This window comes from Tachysurus fulvidraco, chromosome 5 (assembly GCF_022655615.1).
Source record: "Tachysurus fulvidraco isolate hzauxx_2018 chromosome 5, HZAU_PFXX_2.0, whole genome shotgun sequence".
NCBI classification, from domain to species: Eukaryota; Metazoa; Chordata; class Actinopteri; order Siluriformes; family Bagridae; genus Tachysurus; species Tachysurus fulvidraco.
The window spans coordinates 2,047,879-2,069,592 of NC_062522.1; the positions used below are offsets into that span (position 1 = coordinate 2,047,879).

At 39.5% G+C, this 21,714-nt stretch overlaps 1 protein-coding gene across 5 annotated transcripts; it reads right to left on the reverse strand.

The window, feature by feature from the left end:
- Nucleotides 1-3,123: 3,123 nt before the first annotated feature.
- LOC113662741 (zinc finger protein 239-like) lies at nucleotides 3,124-19,947 on the reverse strand. 5 transcript variants are annotated; one of them, XM_047814030.1, is made up of 4 exons: nucleotides 19,889-19,947; nucleotides 17,816-18,745; nucleotides 9,412-10,079; nucleotides 3,124-4,583 (listed from the first exon to the last, which is right to left on the reverse strand). In XM_047814030.1, the coding sequence occupies exons 2-4, from the start codon at nucleotides 18,668-18,670 to the stop codon at nucleotides 3,467-3,469; spliced, it is 2,640 nt and encodes an 879-aa protein (XP_047669986.1). In that variant the 5' UTR covers nucleotides 18,671-18,745; nucleotides 19,889-19,947; the 3' UTR covers nucleotides 3,124-3,466. The 5 variants fall into 5 exon arrangements, with proteins under 5 accessions (XP_047669986.1, XP_027033619.2, XP_027033622.1 ...); XM_027177818.2 differs by lacking the exons at nucleotides 9,412-10,079; nucleotides 17,816-18,745; nucleotides 19,889-19,947 and adding an exon at nucleotides 7,006-7,185 and having other exon boundaries at nucleotides 3,124-4,747; XM_027177821.2 differs by lacking the exons at nucleotides 3,124-4,583; nucleotides 9,412-10,079; nucleotides 19,889-19,947 and adding an exon at nucleotides 19,644-19,790 and having other exon boundaries at nucleotides 14,529-18,745.
- Nucleotides 19,948-21,714: the final 1,767 nt, after the last annotated feature.

The window sequence follows — 21,714 nt, forward strand, 5'->3', positions numbered from 1 at the left end:
TCTCTCCGCCCATATCGACAAGACACGCCCCTTTCTGCTCATTGGCTACACGTTTGTTTTGATTTTTGTTTTATTTGTCGTCCTGACTCGGTTTTCTGAAGCATTCCTCAAATATTGGAGACCCCACCTTTTAATATCATAATGTACTGTTACTCGAGTTTTATTACAGGGGAGGGGTGTGTATGTGTGTATGTGTGTGTGTGTGTGTGTGTGTGTGTGTGTTGCATAGGAGATATGTGCTAGTGACTAACATGAATGTCTAAGACAAAGCCTTTATTTTTGTCACATCTACAGTACAACACAATGAAAGTATTTCTTCATATATCACAACTTTTGAATGTATGGTGTATTGATGTATTAAATCTTTATATTCTGTCATTACCAGACAGGGCAGAGCTCCACTGTGCCTTATAGAGTCAATAAAAAGAAAGAGGGAAGATTTCAGTGTGTTTCATCTTCACTGTGAACAAGTGTACAACTGTGAGGAGCAGGAGAACATTTCAGTTTAACTTCTCAGGGATTTTAATGAGATCTGGCGTCACAGAAAGAGAGAAGATCCTACAGGATGAGGAAAAGAAAGTAATGCAGTGTGGACAATGTACAATTGTCTTCTTATTTAAAGCCAGTCTGAATTTCATGATGTTTATCATCTGTTTCAAATGTACATGAAGATCCTCAGCCCATAATTACACCTGACAATAAAATGTGTTTATTCGTCAAACTGTGCCCTTAAAGCTGGAAACACACAATTACATATGATGTTTTATACCGTATGTAGAAGCGATGACTCTGAAATGTTCAGTCTTTTAAAACTGGTGACTCTGTTTAGAGAGTAAGGAGAGTTACAGATATTAACTTTATGAACTTTAACCATGGGAACAGGTGTGTGTGAGAGAGCAAACAGGGCTCTCAAGTATCACACATTGAGCATGACAGTCCCTTATTTCGGTATTTTGTCACACTATCGCCACACATCGTATTTGTCACGCAGAAAAACTGACTACCATATATTTAATAAGCCGCAGCACCCAAAATGTATCAGTCCGCACCGCTGTCACAGTAGCCAATCAGAAAACAGCACTATTGTATCTGGGTAAGATTTAACACAACAACCAATGATAAAAAATCAGATCCTGAATTGTTCATCATCGTCCTCGTTCTCCCACAGAGAAAAGCCCTGGAGCTGCGAGCATCACTTTGAGCACAGAGTAAGTCATGATCTCCTGTTTAATGTTACAACTCATTCACAACGTGTTTAACACAAACAATGACATTGTGACTGCTGTTAGAGACGTTTCCCAGATCATCAGCAGGAGTTTGTCATCAGTGTCTGTAACTTAGTCAGCAGTTTTACAGCCTGGTCACTGACAACACCTGCTCAGGACATGTAGTCTAGGGCCAGTGGGTCTCAAACTGGGGCCCTGAGATGGTGCCAGGGGGCCCCGGGTCACTGACCACACCTGCTCAGGACATGTAGTCTAGGGCCAGTGGGTCTCAAACTGGGGCCCTGAGATGGTGCCAGGGGGCCCCGGGTCACTGACAACACCTGCTCAGGACATGTAGTCTAGGGCCAGTGGTTCTCAAACTGGGGGCCCTGAGATGGTGCCAGGGGGCCCGGTTTTATGACAATTTAGAAAATTCTGAATTTATCATAAATTCTGTGTAATTAAATCTCAGAAAATAAGGCTATTAACCAACAGCACAACATTCTATAATTTAATGTTTTGTTTAATTCAAATAGTAAGATTTGGAATGTTTAATACCATAAACCTTCTTTGGGGAGGAGGGGGGGTAAGTAGGGATGCATTGTATACAAGGGGGACTGCACATCAAAAAGGTTTGAGAACCACTGGTCTAGGCCTAGTCTGATGCACACACACACACACACACACACACACACACACACACACACACACACACACACACACATTAATAAATGGAAATTGAATAAATATTTTGTGTTTGGTTAAATTGTGCTCAGTGATCTTTACCAATCACAACACCACCCCCATTGTAGTGTTTGGGTGGGCGGTTGGAGATGTCACTCTTGCCTGTCTTCAAAACTTGAGAGCCTTGTGAACATGTTCTCTGGAGTAATGTATCTTACTCAACTATCTGCCAGTCTGATGAATTAATCTGGTTTATGTGAATGCCAGAAGAATGCTACCTACCAGAAGGTGCTGGAATGCAGAGTGTCCACAGGAATGTTTGGTGGAGGCGGGATAATGGATAATGTTATGGAGCTGTGCTGAGTTTGGGCTCCTTTGCCTCAAAGTTTTAGCTAAAGCATGCAGACGTCTGATATAACTGATATTTGACCTCAGATGATTCCCGGGGGTCACGGGGGCTTAGTGGTTAGCACGTTCGCCTCACACCGCCAGGGTCAGGGGTTCGATTCCCACCTCCACCTTGTGTGTGTGGAGTTTGCATGTTCTCCCCGTGCCTCGGGGGTTTCCTCCGGGTACTCCGGTTTCCTCCCCCGGTCCAAAGACATGCATGGTAGGTTGATTGGCATCTCTGGGAAATTGTCCGTAGTGTGTGAGTGTGTGAGTGAATGAGAGTGTGTGTGTGTGTGTGTGTGTGTGTGAGTGAATGAGAGTGTGTGTGTGCCCTGTGATGGGTCGGCACTCCGTCCAGGGTGTATCCTGCCTCGATGCCCGATGACGCCTGAGATAGGCACAGGCTCCCCGTGACCCGAGAAGTTCGGATAAGCGGTAAAAGATGAGTGAGTGAGTGAGTAGATGATTCCCATCCATCACCGATACAAGACACATCTTGATACAGACAGAGCTCATAATGACTGTTAAATGGAAACTTCATTATACCTCAGAGAAGTTTCTAAACTAGTCAGTTTGGACTAAAGTATAATAGAATTCCTCAAAAAGTCTTTTACTTCTACAGCCAAGTGGACAGAAGGGAATATCTACAAACCAGTTTGGTGATGTTTGATGATCAGGCAATAGTGAAAGAGGCCATAAAGGGAATCTATGGTAGCCTTAGAATCACAATGTAGGCTTATTAACTACAGGTTAATTTTAAGAAGTATTTTATATAAAATCCACAAATTATTCCACAGATTATTTCTGTTGACTAATTTGAGGGCAAAATCACACACATTCCAAAGATGATGACTGTCCTTTTATTATTCTTTGTAGAAATATTTAGTTATTTTGCATGTTGGAGTAATTTACAGTTTCACATAGCTAGCCACGTATTAATTTAATAATATAAAATTTACAACATACAACCTTTGTAGCTCTAGAGAATGACTTACATTACCGTAATATACACCTTGAGCATGTGTGAAGAATAAGGTTATAAAAATCTGGTGCATTAATGAGTAATCTTGCAGTGCTTTATAGGAGTTCACTGATACTTTCCCACACTGTACAGATGCTACAACGTGGTGCAGAATTTATAATGGAAGAAATAAAGCTTTAAGGATAAAACAAGTTCCTACAAGTTTTCATGGGAACTGCATCATGTCACCATTCACAGCAGTGTGAGCTGTGTGTTTGTGTCGCTGGAAATTTCTCTGGTGACAAAACCTCTTGCCACAGTCTGAGCAGTGATACGGCTTCTCTCCTGTGTGAGCGCGCTGATGACTTTTGAGAATGTCGCTCGAGCTAAAACTCTTCTTACACTGCGAACACTGGTACAGTTTCTCTCCAGTGTGAGTGCGCTGGTGCTGCTGGAGATGACCCATTTGTGTAAAACTCTTCCCGCACTGTGAGCACTGGTACGGCTTCTCTCCTGTATGAATTCGCTGATGGTTTTTCAGAGTATCGCTCGAACTGAAACTCTTCCCACACTGCGAACACTGGTACGGCTTCTCTCCTGTGTGAGTGCGCTGGTGTTGTTTCAGATTACTCAGACTACTAAAACTCCTCCCACACTCTGAACAGTAATAGGGTTTAACACCTGTATGAATCTGTTGGTGTAACTGAAGAGTGTACTCTCGATTAAAGCTCTTTCCACACTCCGAGCAGTAGTAGGGTTTGTCTCCTCTGTGTATGTGCAGGTGCTGATGGAGATTAAATCTTTGTGTAAAACTCCTCCCACAGTGTGAGCAGCGATACGGCTTCTCTCCTGTGTGAATTTTCTGGTGTTTTATCAGATTACCTTTATCAACAAAACTCTTTCCACACTGTGAACACTGATGGGGTTTCTCCGCTTTGTGAATGCGCTGGTGTCGCTTCAGATTACTGAGGCAGTTAAAGCTATAACCACATAATGGACAGCGACAGACCGTCTCTCCTGTGTGAATTCGTTCATGTTTTATGAGACTGCTGCTGTCAATGAAGCGCTTCTCGCACTGAGAACACTGATGCGGTTTTTCTCCTGTGTGAATATGCTGGTGTCGTACGAGATGAACCTTCTGAGTGAAACTCAGGCTACACTGTGAGCACTGGTACGGCTTCTCTCCTGTGTGAACATACTGGTGTTGTTTGAGATTACTCCTTTTAGTGAAACTCTTCTCACAGTATGAGCACTGGTACGGCTTCTCTCCAGTGTGAACGAGCTGGTGTTGTTTGAGATTACACTTTTTAGTGAAACTCTTTCCACACAGTGAGCATCTGTGACTTTCATCCACTCGTCTATGAGAAGAGTTATTAGGTAAAGTAGATGACCTTTGCAAGCTACTGGAGCTTCTTGTAGGTTCCAGATACTCGTATGAAATCTCAGCTGACTTCATCGTTGTTGGATCTCTTGAAAAGATCACAGCTGGAGAAGACAGCACTCATATCTGGATCAAAATAAAATGAGGCACAACGGTTAAATATATTTTTAAATGATAAATCGTAGTTATACAACACATTTCCTGTTGTTGGCTGAGTTATAAACAAACAATATCAATATCATATAATGTGAAGCAATGCTGTTACAGCAACACATCCAACGTGAAAATGTGATATGGATTAGGTCACTACAGAGTGTGTAAACACACTATTATCTCTCTATGTGCACTACAGATTGTGTAAACACACTATTATCTCTCTATGTGCACTACAGAGTGTGTAAACACACTATTATCTCTCTATGTGCACTACAGAGCATGTTAACACACTATGATCTCTCTATGTGCACTACAGAGTGTGTAAACACGTTATTATCTCTCTATGTGCACTACAGTGTGTAAACACACTATTATCTCTCTATGTACACTACAGAGTGTGTAAACACACTATTATCTCTCTATGTGCACTACAGAGTGTGTAAACACACTATTATCTCTCTATGTGCACTACAGAGTGTGTAAACACACTATAATCTCTCTATGTGCACTACAGAGTGTGTAAACACACTATTATCTCTCTATGTGCACTACAGAGTGTGTAAACACACTATTATCTCCCCTGTTGTGCACTACAGAGTGTGTAAACACACTATTATCTCTCTATGTGCACTACAGAGTGTGTAAACACACTATTATCTCTCTATGTGCACTACAGATTGTGTAAACACACTATTATCTCTCTATGTGCACTGCAGAGTGTGTAAACACACTATTATCTCTCTATGTGCACTACAGAGCATGTTAACACACTATGATCTCTCTATGTGCACTACAGAGTGTGTAAACACGCTATTATCTCTCTATGTGCACTACAGATTGTGTAAACACACTATTATCTCCCCTGTAGTGCACTACAGAGTGTGTAAACACACTATTATCTCTCTATGTGCACTACAGAGTGTGTAAACACACTATTATCTCTCTATGTGCACTACAAAGTGTGTAAACACACTATTATCTCCCCTGTAGTGCACTACAGAGTGCGTAAACACACTATTATCTCTCTATGTGCACTACAAAGTGTGTAAACACACTATTATCTCCCCTGTAGTGCACTACAGAGTGTGTAAACACACTATTATCTCTCTATGTGCACTACAGAGTGTGTAAACACACTATTATCTCTCTATGTGCACTACTGAGTGCGTAAACACACTATTATCTCTCTATGTGCACTACAAAGTGTGTAAACACACTATTATCTCCCCTGTAGTGCACTACAGAGTGTGTAAACACACTATTATCTCTCTATGTGCACTACAGAGTGTGTAAACACACTATTATCTCCCCTGTAGTGCACTACAGAGTGCGTAAACACACTATTATCTCTCTATGTGCACTACAGAGTGTGTAAACACACTATTATCTCTCTATGTGCACTACAGAGTGTGTAAACACACTATTATCTCTCTATGTGCACTACAGAGTGTGTAAACACACTATTATCTCTCTATGTGCACTACAGAGTGTGTAAACACACTATTATCTCCCCTGTAGTGCACTACAGAGTGTGTAAACACACTATTATCTCCCCTGTAGTGCACTACAGAGTGTGTAAACACACTATTATCTCTCTATGTGTACTAACGCGGGTGTAAACACACTATTATCTCTCTATGTACACTACAGAGTGTGTAAACACACTATTATCTCTCTATGTGCACTACAGAGTGTATAAACACACTATTATCTCTCTATGTGCACTACAGAGTGTGTAAACACACTATTATCTCTCTATGTGCACTACAGAGTGTGTAAACACACTATTATCTCTCTATGTGCACTACAGAGTGTGTAAACACACTATTATCTCCCCTGTAGTGCACTACAGAGTGTGTAAACACACTATTACCCCTCTATGTGCACTACAGAGTGTGTAAACACACTATTATCTCTCTATGTGCACTACAGAGTGTGTAAACACACTATTATCTCTCTATGTGCACTACAGAGTGTGTAAACACACTATTATCTCTCTATGTACACTACAGAGTGTATAAACACACTATTATCTCTCTATGTACACTACAGAGTGTATAAACACACTATTATCTCTCTATGTGCACTACAGAGTGTGTAAACACACTATTATCTCTCTATGTGCACTACAGAGTGTGTAAACACACTATTATCTCCCCTGTAGTGCACTAACATAGGAAGTAGAAAGGCATTTAGGACACAGCCACTGTTAGCCGAGTTGAACTTACCTTGATCTTTCCAGCAGAACACAGTTAAGCACCTGAAATACACCACAACGGATCAGATGGAACTGTGGAGGTAAAACCCTGTCAGAAATATTTTACTGTAAAGATGATTAGTAGAGTCGGAGAGCTCAGATCATCAATCAGAAAAACTGCAGCACGTCTTCTTCTGTTTCTGTCAATGTGTGGAGGAACGGGACCGAGACGCTCACAGCGACACCTACTGGAGGACAGTTATAACCATGAACTTGTTAGGAACTCTCTCTCTTTCTCTCTCCCAAGACAACTATGCAGATGATTGGAGCAATACTACTAATTACCCCATATATTAACATAAGTAACATATTAGTTATCAATGTGTAGAGAAACGGAACCTAGACGTCTAAAACGCCATCTTTATTTCTTGTCTTTCTTCCTCTTTCCCCAGGTTTCTTTTTATTTCTTTACTGGAGTTTGCCCTTTTGCACCACCCTACATTTCTACCTGCTGCAGGTCTAAGTGACAGATTACACTTCTTAATGTTATCCAGCTCTTAAGCGCTTATGTATCTGAGATCATTTCATTTCTAATTACTTACTAATTTGATAAAACTACTTCTTTGTTAAATCTTTTCTTTTAGCTCCCCTAAAAACAATCTCGCTCTATTTCTTTAATAATTGCACATAAATAATGACTATTTGTACATTTCTTCACTCCTCCCTGGTAAAAAGACTTCTCAGCATTTTCCAAAGAAATTTGACAATTCATTTTTAGTCTATTTTTTAGTTTCCTTACAGGAACCCGTGGGATAAAGTTGAAATAATGTGTTTACAGTTTATCAGTCTTATTTTTTATTTAGGTGATCCATCACACAGACACAATATATGGAATGTTCCATATATTTATATCGATCATAGTCTATATAATGGTAAAGATTAAAGGCTAAGTAAAGTAAAGGCTAGGTAAATATATTTTAGATCTTGACAGTTATCAGACGTTTTTGGACGTCTGTCTCAAATTTTAAACTTTTGAGTGGGCTTGCCCCGTCACCATTAAGAGATTTAAAAAATAATAATAATAATAATAATATTAAAGTAAACTCTAGAGCATTAACCAGAGGAGACTGTAATGTACAATGGCGTAGTGTCTATCAGAGGCACACGGTCATGGAACACATTACCAACTCAAATTAGGCATCGTGACAATTACTTAACTTTTAAAAAACCTTAAACAATGGCTGAAAGCAAACCAGCGATGTACACATATGTAAATCATTTTCTCATTGGATGTCTGTTCATAGTGGCCTTTTAACTTCTATGTGACTGCTGTTTACTGTACTTAGTCTGTGTTGTTCTGTGTAATACTGTATGTCTACATGCATGTTATGTTTGTAAGTCATTTATATTTTGTGTTTTATGTTACCTGCCTTAGGACAACGGATGGAATTTAGCTATTGTGCTAATCCCGGCATATTTACACTGATGCTCATTGCTGATTTGTTAATTAATGTGTAAAATAAGGCTGGATTACTTCCACCCCCCCCTCCCCTCCCCTGTTGCATGTCATGTGTTTATGGTGTACTGTTTATGTGCTTATGTTGCTGAGGTGTTTTTCCGCTTCCCACACTGAACTCCCCACAGGAACATAATCTGGGGGTTGTTTTTTTTTCTCCTCCCCTCCCTCATGTTATGCTGTATTTCTTTTCAATTCCCTGTCTTCCTGTCCTCCCCCCCCCCCCCCACCCATTGTCATATTGTATGTATTGTATGTATGGACAGGTTGATGGCTAATTTCACGGTACCTGCGACCAGTGACAATAAAGGCTACTACTACTACTACTACTACTACTAATGTGCACTGTCCTAATTCAAATAAATAAAAAAAAATTAAAAATAAAGATATTTTCAGTCTAGGTCACATCACCAAATTGTACAAAAAAACTGGAGAAAATGACACATGGAATTTTTTTTTAATTGAAATTTTACGTTCTGTGGCTGATACAACATGCTTACATTGAGAAAAATGATGATCCCCCCCCCAATCACTTTTGTGTTTAAATATAAAAACACATCTATAAATTGTATGAACATGTAATGTACACTTATAAGGTGAACATAACTAAGACCACGACTTGCAGAAAGTCAGTAGTTGCTGTATGTAGACAGGTTGTACACAGATGTTTGGAGGGAAAAGGCAGCTGGACCACGTGATTCTTTTTGAGACCACAGCTGATTAAATCCTGTTGACATAATTGCATGTTTGATTATGAATGAGCACAACACATTTCAAATGTTTTAACAATTGCTAATAATACTTCACAATAAGACTCAGAAGAACGGCGACATGTCGTCATTGTCAGCTTTGTGTGTTTGTTTGTGCCTCTGAAAATTTCTCGGATCACTGAAACTCTTCCCACACTCTGAGCAGTAATACGGCTTCTCGCCCGTGTGGACACGTTGGTGACGCTGAAAGTTTTTATGGTCTCTAAAGCTCTTCCCACACTCGGAGCAGTAGTACGGCTTTTCCCCTGTGTGAATGCGCTGGTGTACCTGGAGGCTACTCTGTCTAGTAAAACTCTTCCCACACTGCGAGCAATGATACGGCTTCTCTCCGGTGTGAATGCGCTGATGTACTTGGAGAGTATTTCCTCGATTAAAACTCTTCCCGCAGTCTAAGCAGTGATAAGGTTTATCTCCTGTGTGAATGCGTAAGTGTTGTTGGAGTGCACTCCTTTCTGTAAAACTTGTCCCACAGTGTGAGCAGCGATACGGCTTCTCTCCCGTATGAATCCTCTGGTGTTTGAGGAGATTACCTCTCTCGATAAAACTCTTCCCACACTGTGTACACTGATACGGTTTCTCTCCTGTGTGAATGCGCTGGTGTTTTTTCAGAGTGCTGTTCTGAGTGAAACTCTTCCCACAGTGTGAGCAGAGAAACGGCTTTTCTCCCGTGTGAATCTGCTGGTGTTGTTCCAGATTACTCTTCACAGAGAAACTCTTCCCACACTGTGAGCAGAGATACGGTTTCTCTCCCGTGTGAATCCGGTGGTGTTCTTTCAGATGACTCTTTCGAGTGAAACTCTTCCCACAATGTGAACAGTGGTGAATTTCTCTCTGCGCTTGTGTGTTTGAGGAGTTTGTGTATAAAGAACAAGATGATGTTTGTTCACTAGTGGAGCTCTCTGTGTGGTCCAGAGTCTCACACTTAATCTCAGCTACTTTCATCCTAGTCAGATCTCTTGATGTTCTTGCAGAGGTGAGTTTGAGATGTGAGAAACAGAAGACAAAAAGAGAACACAGGAAACAGGATTACACTCATATCTGGATCACAAAAAGTGTGTAACATGATCAATTGTTCAATATTATTCCAATAACAAACATTACACTATTATGGCAACCCTTGTTAAATTAACCTCATATCAGGGGTAATACACTCTTTACCTGGGTGCTATCTGTACTTATGATTTAATTAGCACATTAATTTGCCACTATTATCTCTATGTGCACTACAGAGTGTGTAAACACACTATTACCCCTCTATGTGCACTACAGAGTGTGTAAACACACTATTATCTCTCTATGTGCACTACAGAGTGTGTAAACACACTATTATCTCTCTATGTGCACTACAGAGTGTGTAAACACACTATAATCTCTCTATGTGCACTACAGAGTGTGTAAACACATTATTATCTCTCTATGTGCACTACAGAGTGTGTAAACACACTATTATCTCTCTATGTACACTACAGAGTGTGTAAACACACTATAATCTCTCTATGTGCACTACAGAGTGTGTAAACACATTATTATCTCTCTATGTGCACTACAGAGTGTGTAAACACACTATTATCTCCCCTGTAGTGCACTACAGAGTGTGTAAACACACTATTATATCTCTGTGTAGGTCACTACAGAGTGTGTAAACACACTATTATCTCTCTATGTGCACTACAGAGTGTGTAAACACACTATTATATCTCTGTGTAGGTCACTACAGAGTGTGTAAACACACTATTATATCTCTGTGTAGGTCACTACAGAGTGTGTAGACACACTATTATCTCTCTATGTGCACTACAGAGTGTGTAAACACACCATTATCTCTCTATGTGCACTACAGAGTGTGTAAACACACCATTATCTCTCTATGTGCACTACAGAGTGTGTAAACACACTATAATCTCTCTATGTGCACTACAGAGTGTGTAAACACACTATTATCTCTCTATGTGCACTACAGAGTGTGTAAACACACTATAATCTCTCTATGTGCACTACAGAGTGTGTAAACACACTATTATCTCTCTATGTGCACTACAGAGTGTGTAAACACACTATAATCTCTCTATGTGCACTACAGAGTGTGTAAACACACTATTATCTCTCTATGTGCACTACAGAGTGTGTAAACACACTATAATCTCTCTATGTGCACTACAGAGTGTGTAAACACACTATTATCTCTCTATGTGCACTACAGAGTGTGTAAACACACTAATATCTCTCTATGTGCACTACAGAGTGTGTAAACACACTATTATCTCTCTATGTGCACTACAGAGTGTGTAAACACACTATTATCTCTCTATGTGCACTACAGAGTGTGTAAACACACTATTATCTCTCTATGTGCACTACAGAGTGTGTAAACACACTATTATCTCTCTATGTGCACTACAGAGTGTATAAACACACTATTATCTCCCCTGTAGTGCACTAACATAGGAAGTAGAAAGTCATTTAGGACACAGCCACTGTTAGCCGAGTTGAACTTACCTTGATCTTTCCAGCAGAACACAGTTAAGCACCTGAAATACACCACAACGGATCAGATGGAACTGTGGAGGTAAAACCCTGTCAGAAATATTTTACTGTAAAGATGATTAGTAGAGTCGGAGAGCTCAGATCATCAATCAGAAAAACTGCAGCACGTCTTCTTCTGTTTCTGTCAATGTGTGGAGGAACGGGACCGAGACGCTCACAGCGACACCTACTGGAGGACAGTTATAACCATGAACCAGTCTTCAGTGTGAAACTGACAAATTTGTAGATACACTATTTGTAATCATTCCAGTGAAACCAGGGCTAATGTACAAAACAAACCATTTATAAACAACAATTGGATAATAATAATAATAACAATAATAATAATAATAATAATAATAATAATAATAACAAACACTATCATACAATTTATTGATACATGAAATATCACACACAGGTATTGTATACACCAATCTGATTCTGATGACATGAAGTTTGATGAAATGGGCATAGGTTTAAACCCTTGCATTTGGTCACTGGTTTGATGATCTGACAATTGAGATCAAGGGGAATGAAGCGATGGCACGACCCCCACAGAGCCCTGATCTCGACATCATCCAGTGCGTCTGGGATTACATGAAGAGACAGAAGGATGTGAGAAAGCCGACATCCACAGAAGATCTGTGGTTAGTTCTCCGAGATGTTTGGAACAACCTACCAGCCGAGTTCCTTCATAAACTGTGTGCAAGTGTACCTAGAAGAACTGCTGCTGTTTTGAAGACAAAGGGCGGTCACACCAAATATTGATTAGATTTAGATTTCTCTTTTGTTCATTCACTGCATTTTGTTCATTTATGAAAATAAATGTTTAACACTTACATTTTTGAAAGCATTCTTTGTTTACAGCACTATTTCCACACCTACCTAAAACTTTTGCACTGTACTGTAGGTTCCACAGAAAAGAAGTCGACTAATCAAGTAAACAGTAATGAAACTGGTTGCTAACTATTTGTATTTTTAATTTAGTAATCTTTGTATTAGTTATTGCAGCACTAAAACATGTTTATTTTCTAAACAGTCATTCACAGTTCTCATGTTACATGACTGCCATCCTTCTGGAAAAGAACTTTAAGGACATTAAATCTCCATCAGCTGCAGAATAAAACACATTAATGATAAATGAGTTGAAATATTCAGTCTGTCCCATAATAAAGATTCAGAAGTGTGAATGCACTTTAAATTTCTCTGGTCACTAAAACTCTTCCCACACAGTGAGCAGTGATGCTGTACAGAACATTGTACTTGTCAGAAATAGTTCGGTGTAAACACGAGAATAAAAACAGCCACTTCTTTTTATGTGACTTTACGGCGATTAACACCCAACAATACGGTACATTAGCGCCATCAGCTGGACTGAAGTGTGAATTGTTTATGTCTTCAGTACGAGGTTATGTAAACACCGCCACCTACTGGTTAATATTGTGAAGAACAGTCAGTGTGTCTATGTACCAAGTAACTTTACTTTAAATCTTTCCAATACATTCTTTATAATTAAGTTCCCACTCCTTACATTGAGCTCACCAAGATTGTAAACTCTCTTCACTTGTGTGATTAATTTAAATTTGCCGCTTTGCAGTTTCTCTGATGTGACGTCTATAATTCCTGTCATTTGCTCATTATAGATCTTTTATATATGCAGTCCTTAGCCAGTGTTTATATAGCTGTGTATAGACGTGCAGCTTTTATGCTTTTTTTTTGGCCTTATTGTTCTTACTGGATTGCAGAATTAAAGAAATCCATCCTGCATGGTCCAGGAAGGATTATTGGTTTATGGGATGTGGTAGCTCACTGGTTAATGTGATCGACTACTGATCGGAAAGTCATCGGTTCGAATCCCAGGGCCACCCAACCACCCCTGAGCAAGGCCCTTAACCCTCAATTGCTCAGGTGCATAAGACTGAAATAAAAAATGTAAGTCACTCTGGATAAGAGTGTCTGCTAAATGCTGTAAATGTATTCCCAATTTATACTTATTTTTCTGGATAAGGCGCCGTACTACATCCACTACGACCCTGACCTGGACAAAGTGTTTACTGAAATGAAGATTTCTAAACGTTAGAGACAGAGACATCTACATTTCACATTGAGATGATCAACATTCAGAGAAGACTCACCTCTTGCCAACATTAGCTATGTTTTGCTCTATAAACAAAGCTTTCACTGTAGAAGTCAGCAATACGATGTCAAATTTAATTTAATTCATATTTCATAATTCTCTTTTTTTTTTAAACAGGATCCTTGTCCATTTTGTACCTCTTCATATTTAGAGGCACAGTGTGTTTGTTGGCCTATAAAAATAAAAATACGACTGTTACGCTGTAGAGACACCACCTCCCCATAATTTAGAAGAATATTGCAATATTTGATTGCAGAGTGTAACCTGTCAGAATGGACTGGATTAAAGACAGCAAATACAGAAACTCGTTATAAAAACAAACATGAAAATACTCATAAGCTAGTGGAGACCGTGGAAACTCGGTGTGTGATCTTGGGATGTGGTAGCCTAGTGGTTAAGGTTTTGGGCTACCAATTGGAAGGTTGTGAGTTCGATTCCTACGTCCACCAAGCTGCCACTGCTGGGGCCCCTGAGCAAGGCCCTTAAGCTTCGATTACTCAGTTGTATAAAAAAAAACGTAAGTCACTCTGAATAAATGTGTCTGCTAAATGCTGTAAATGTAACGTGAAGTTGACAAAGTCTATAATGAAATGAGAGACACACCGGAACAGAATACAATACAAGTTTAAGATTAAATGATCAACATCTACAAGGATAATACAGCATATATAAGACCAAACCACATACAAATGTGACAAGTAAAAAAAAAAACAGTAACAGTGAGGATTAAATCACACATTATATTGAATAACATTTGATTACACACCAGAAGTAAGCACAGACCGACCTGTTTCTGGGGGCAAAAAAAAACAAAACAGAATTAAATACTTAAATATGAAGTGTTAGTCTAAAGAGATATTTATGTCAACCTGCCGGGTCGTCACTGAAGTTTGTCTTTAGGTTCGGTTTAACTGTGTGTGTGTTGGTGAACGTCATTAATCTAACTAAACTCTACAGAGGTCCTTGGCGAACTGTGCTCATCACTTCAAGGCAGGAGTTGACAATTAAACCATTAAAACAGTCAAATGTATAAGTTTACAGAACTATAGATGGTGCAGCTTGTTTACAGCTTTGTAACCGATCAAAAATTGTTCTACAGTCAGAATACATCCAACATCAGTAGTATTGAGAAAAGCAGGATGTTACGCAACAAATATTACTTCTTATTTAGGTCGTAAGCATCAGAAGAAAGTTTACACAACACGACTGTAGGATCCTTCATTTCCATTTTTAATTATTCATGTATGTAAATGATGCCATCCTTAAAAATATTTGTTCACCGTAACCCGACCGACTCAATTTTTTATTTATTTTTGCTTTAAGTCCGACCGACTTGCCAGTTGTAAATTTGTGTTAAGACCAACCAATTTTTTTTTAACTCTTCAAACAACTAATACAAAAGTGATAAAATATTAAGAGTTATATTTTAGTAAGTATTGTTAATATATAAATTGCCTCGGCCTACACACAGACGAAGGCTACGTTCTTTCTTTTAAATAAAAACCCGTGACGTCATCTGTGTTTACACTATTGGTTACCGATTCGCTTGGTCTCATTCTCTTTCATTGTCAGAGTCAACGGTTTGCGCTCGGTAATGTTGGCTGCGGCTGCAGTAAACAAAATGTTCGCCGTCACCGTTCAAAGTCATACGGGTTCGGGCGCCATAATACATCTGAAAATTCATTAAAACAGCTCGACACCGCTTTAACTTGGCACGAAGTTCTGGAAAAACTGTCCAGCATCAAAATAAGGTTTGCGATGATGCGCCCGAAGGCACGGGGTGAAGACCCAGTCAGTGACGTCACGATATGCTAATTTGCTTAAAGTCATACCTACGTAATCACCATCACCAAAATTGTACTTTCTTTTTTTTTTTTTTTTTACATTGAAACGTAAAAAAAATAAATGAATAAAAAATAGACCTACCTACCACCCCCCTTCTTTTTTTCATGTTACGGCAAAGCAAAATATTTTTAAGGATGGCCTGACTAAGATTATTATTATTATTTACTATTCTATGTCCTCTTTAAAAGGACAATCCAGCTGTAGTTTAAGGGGTTTTCTATACACCTCATGGCTGACCATCATACGTGACATTGATTAACCATAGAAGCTGTAACATGCAGAAGATGATGTTTTATCTTCCAGGCTTTACAAAAAAAATCTCTGATGAAAACCTTCTGTTCTGTTAATATCAAATAGATGTAAGTGTGAAGATCAATACCTGCTGTCGGAAACGTTTTCTCCGGAATATACAAAACTCTTCAACAGACTTAGAGTGAAATGTATTCCATATAAAGTTAACACACTTTAAAGTAAATGTTTAAAATAAAATCACATCGACAATCATAATTACACACCATAGACTAAGATGACTAACATCTGCTGTGGAAGGAGGAAACTCCTGAGATACTCCTGGTACAAAGAAAGATGGTTGGGCTGATGTGTGATCAGGTGCAACCAGGTCAGATTTGGTTTTTCAGTCATTAGCTAATAAGTTAAACACTACATGCGGTGCCTTAAACATGTCCACGTGTTACAACCTGGAACTGAAATGGACTTCACTGGGAATTTATGTCTAGGAATCTACACAATATAGCTCATAGTATTGAAATAAAGGGGGGACACAAATACATAGAGTTTGAAAATCTAAATCACTAGTAAATCTGTTCCTGGGTTTGTCACAGAATACAATTACAGAACACAAACAGCAGCTAGTGAACAAATGAGCGCTAAAAAACAAGCACTACTTAAACAAATGTGGAACAACCACGATCGAGTAAAGAGGATGTCAGTCAAGGCCAATGGTAAAGCCATTAAAAGGTCTAAGGTCTAGATCTACAGCTCAGGGAGAAGCTGTTCGCAGGTAAACCATAGCGCTAACACTACATAAAGGTGGCCTGTGGAGGCATTTTGGAGACACCAAAATCTGGACTTTTTGTCTTTTGGCAAGAAAGTGTCATGTCTGGCAAAAACCCAACACTGCTCAGCACCATGAGAACACCATTTAAACTGCATATATTATGGTGGAAGCATTATATTAGGAAGATGGAAATGCTTTAGGTCTGAGGGCAAGATGGACAACACCAAATCCAGAAAAGAGTTTTGAGACTGGAGTGGAGGTTACTCTACCATCAGAATGTGCTACATCAGCCCTGTATCTTCACAGACCTCAAACCAAACGAGAATCTGTGGCAAAAGTTACTGTCCACCAACATGACTCCATTTGATTTGACATAGCTTGGCCAATTTTATTGAGAATGGGCAAACCCTTAAGGGTCGCAGCTTTAATAGCTGCCTATCGTGGTTCTACCCATTACTTACATAGCATGATACCCTGGCATGGGGTCATTTAGTCATGTGTCCAATGGCAAAAATCACAATTCAGTCCTAGGGTGTAACACTCAAGGGGGATAGTTATGCAAGGCCTGCAGAACAGGTTGTAGTCCTCTAGAGTATAGCACCTTTCTCATACTTAAGGTCACTTTGCGAACAATTCAAAATGAAACACAAGCACAAACAATTCATATAGCACCTCTCACACAGATGGTCAATTATAAGCTAAACAAAAGCAGAAAAAACACAAACAATAGGAAGCTCAATCATGTCAGCATAGTTTCGTGGTTCACAGCCCAACGGCATGTTGTCTTCAATCACAGCTCTCTGACGGTCCTGGGGTACCTGGAGGTGACATTGTGCTGTAAAGATCTTCCCACACGATCAGTTCTGATACAACTTCACCCATGTGAATGCGCTGGTGGCGCTGGAGATGACATTGCTGTGTAAAACTCTTCCCGCACTGGGGGCAGGGAAAGGGCCTCTCGCCCGTGTGAATGCGCTGGTGGACTTGGAGGTGACAGTGCTGTGTAAAACCCTTCCCACACTGCGAGCAGATGTACGGCTTCTCTCCTGAGTGAATGCGTCGGTGTTGTCGGAGATTACTCTGGTCACTAAAATTCTTGCCACACTCTGAGCAGTGATACGGCTTCTCCCCCGTGTGACTGCACTGGTGAACTTGGAGAGCTGTCTCCCGATTAAAGCTCTTCCCGCACTCAAGACAGTAAAATGGTTTGTCTCCTGTGTGAATGCGCTCGTGCTGTTGGAGATTACACCTCTGTGTAAAACTCATTTCGCAGAACGAGCACTCGAACGGCTTCGCTCCTGTATGAATCCTCTGGTGTTTTAGGAGACTCCCTCTCTCAGTGAAACTCTTCCCACACTCCAAACACTCGTACGGCTTCTCTCCAGTGTGAATGCGCTCGTGTCTTATGAGACCATCTTTCTCACTAAACCTCTTCTTACACTGTGAACACTGAAAGGGCCTCTCTCCCGTGTGAGTGCGTTGGTGTCGCTGGAGATTACAGAGGTAATTAAAGTTTTTACCACAGAGCGAGCAGTGATATGGCTTTTCTTGTGTGTGAATCTGCAGGTGTTTAGTGATGTGACCCTTCTGAGTGAAACACTTCCCACACTCGGAGCACTGATAGGGCTTCTCTCCTGTATGGATTCGCAGATGCTTTATAAGACTACTGCGATCGTTAAAACACTTCTCACACTCAGAGCACTGGTATGGCTTCCCTTTAATATGAACACACTGGTGTGTTTGGAGACGACTCTGGTTTGGAAAACATTTTCCACAACGTGAGCAGATGTGCATTTCATCTTCCGTCTGTTCGGAAGACCGCTCCGGACTACTGGAACTTGCCACGGGTTCCGCATCCTCGTGTTTAATCTCGTCCGACGCCATCATAGTGAAATATGTTCTTTACTATAATCAGAGTATAATCAGAGCAGAAGCTGACTTACCAGAGGGCACCATTCACATCTGGATCAGAAAAAAAAGGCAACATGGTCAATAGGTCACTAGTTTTTTTTTCTTAAATAAACCATCTTAGTTAATCGAAATGTAAAGCTTTAAAATCTAAAACAGTTCTTGATCACAAGTGGTCCTCGGCTTATAAAGACTAGTTAAAAACAATGCTGTTCAGAGTAAGACGGGGGTAAAAATCACTGTGTGTGAACACAGCTTAAGTGTTTTCTGATTTTTTATTTTTTTTATATAGTATTTGTAGTTTTTTTTTTTTAACATCTCCCGGTAATTACAAACAAATTGTTCACCCCTTGTGAACAGTAGTGATGCTTTATGACAAAAAACAAACAAACATTTATTTTAAACATAACCAAACTAGAACTAGAATTAAATAAATTAGTAGTGTGAGATTATTATTATTATTATTAACAGTTGACCTTATTATAACTGTATAAACTGCATAATAACGTATGTAATGTATACAGACCGTGTAACAGAATAACTTTGATAATAATAATAATAATAAGCTTATGATTTTAGGATATATATTAACGCTGTAATTATAACTGTACCTTCCTTTTGTTCTCGGTCCTTGACTAAACGCCACAAACAGTACGATATAAAGTGTACTTTTTCAGCTCAATGTAATAAAAACAACAAATAAAATGCGTAAACAAACCATTTGCACTCCGGACTTTAGACTTTTCTTTGTCTTGCTCTTGGACATATTGAGTTACTGGTCAGATTAAATTACCTCAGCATGTTGCTAAGGCTAAGCTAAAGGACAATGCTAGCAAGCTAAAATTGATTTAGCTAGCTAACTCTCTCTTCAAACATATTAACCAATAGGGTTCCAACAAACCTCACTAGTTTACAGCCTTCGTTAATATCCTAAATAATCGTCTCCACACACCGTGTTGTGTCGCTGAGACCGAATGGCGCCCCATTTGGCAAACAGCCACTTTAGCCGAACAGCTACAAACGTTTAGCTCATCTTCATCTTTTAAACCACAATATACAGAAGCACATTAAACACAAACACATATAGACACACACACACACACATACACAACAAAAGGCTCTAATTTTAACTTAATCAGCTTTTCGGAGGTGATAAAAACCGTCCAAAACAGGATAGATATGAGGATAAAGGCTCACCTGGTAAAAACGGGACACTAAGCCCTAGTGAGGTGTCGCTGTAACGAGTCGACTCTTTCACACGAATCGTTTCGGTGAACTTTGGGATTTGACTCTCTGGGAAAAGAGCCGAAACACTTTTAATCTGAGAGTTCGTGTATAAAATAAACGTATTAGATGTAGAACCCGTATGATAACCAGTATCTTTACTGGGAATATACCATCAAAATATAGTGCATTGGATATGATATAAACCGTATCAGCTCTCGGATCTGTAAAGAATCGTGTTTTTCTTCCGTTATGAGTGATTATAGGAGTGTTTATAGCTTATAATTACAATGTATAAGAGATAAAGACAAACTGTGTCTGAAAAATCAGATAGAAAATAAGGAATAAGAAAAAGACGGTATCGTGTTATTTTTTACTGTTGATAAAATAATTTTATGCCAGATGTTGTTTCTGTCACCATCAGGGTTTGATCTTATTTGTAATCTGTCGCCTTATGAATCGACAAATGTTGCCTTTATGGTCATTAAAACCAGTATGTATTAATAATCATATCGAGTGAATCACATCGGCATCTGAATCGTTTGGGATAGTTTAATGATTTAGAGAGGTAATCTGTTCGCATTAAAAGTACTAAATAGCCTATTGTTTAAAAGGCTCTCATATATTTTGTAATTATTTAGACGATATATACTTAAAGACGGGGGGGAAACGGTAACGTGTCATTTGAGACCAAAGAGTCGACTCATATAGATGAGCTGATCCGATGCTTCTACGGACACCCAATCCGCACCCCTCACCCTATTTACACTGCGCATGCGCACCACTGCTGCGCAGGCGCACATCTTTTATTACGTTTTTGTTTATTAAACATTTTTTAATTGAACTCTTTAGATACTCTAAATCGATTAAAAACGGTTCCCATTTAATACGTGTGATCTAAATGGCAGTCAAATGTGGTAATGATGTAAAAAATACTAATAAAAATAGCTATAGTAAACGAATTAAGGAATATGAATTATTTTGTGTTCATTCTCCTGGTTATTACCTCAGATTTAATGTGTTTAGATTAATTCATAGGTATTGTTTATGTACGCAACACTTTTGTTCTTGCCCCATTTTTCATGAGCTGAACACAAAGATCTAAGACTATGTACACAAAAGGCCTATTTCTCTGAAATATTGTTCACAAAGCTGTGTAAATCTGTGTTAGTGAGCACTTCTACTTTGTTGAAATAAACCATCCACCTCACAGGTGTCATATCATGATGCTGATTAGACAGCATGATTATTGCACAGGTCTGCTTTAGGCTGGTTACTATAAAATTTGCAGTTTTTATTACACAGCACAATGCCACAGATGTCGCAACTTTTGACTGACTTGGCATGCCGACTACAGGAATGTCCACCAGAGCTGTTGGCCGTAAATTGAATGTTCATTTCTCTACCACCATTCTCCAAAGGTGTTTCAGAGAATTTGGCAGTGCATCCAACCGGCCTCACAAGTGCACCAGCCCAGGACCTCCACATCCATCATCTTCCCCTCCAAGATCGTCTGAGACTCCCACTGGTTTGGGAACTGCACAGTCTTAGATCGCAAGACCCTGCAGTGGATGGTTCATTGGAGTCTTTCTTCCTTGTATCGTGAACATTTACACCTCACGCTGCATCCAGAAAGCCAACAGCAATTTGGATGACCTCACCCACCCCACACACACTCTTCACAGCACACACCCCTTTCACACACTCTTCACAGCACACACTCCTTTCACACACTCTTCAGCCTCTTTCATGTGGGAAAAGGTACTACAGAATTTGGGCTCTCACAACCAGATTGTGCA

Excerpts from the sequence above, each read along its gene's own strand:
- LOC113662741 (XM_047814030.1), bottom strand. The coding sequence starts at position 18,670 with ATGATGGCGTCGGACGAGATTAAACACGAGGATGCGGAACCCGTGGCA. Across the intron at positions 10,080-17,815 it reads ACTCAGGAGAGAAGCCGTAC|CACTGTTCACATTGTGGGAA; the intron begins ATCTGCTCGCAG and ends AGAGAAATTCAC. Across the intron at positions 4,584-9,411 it reads GTCCACACGGGCGAGAAGCC|TCACAGATGCTCACTGTGTG; the intron begins GTATTACTGCTC and ends AGTGGATGAAAG.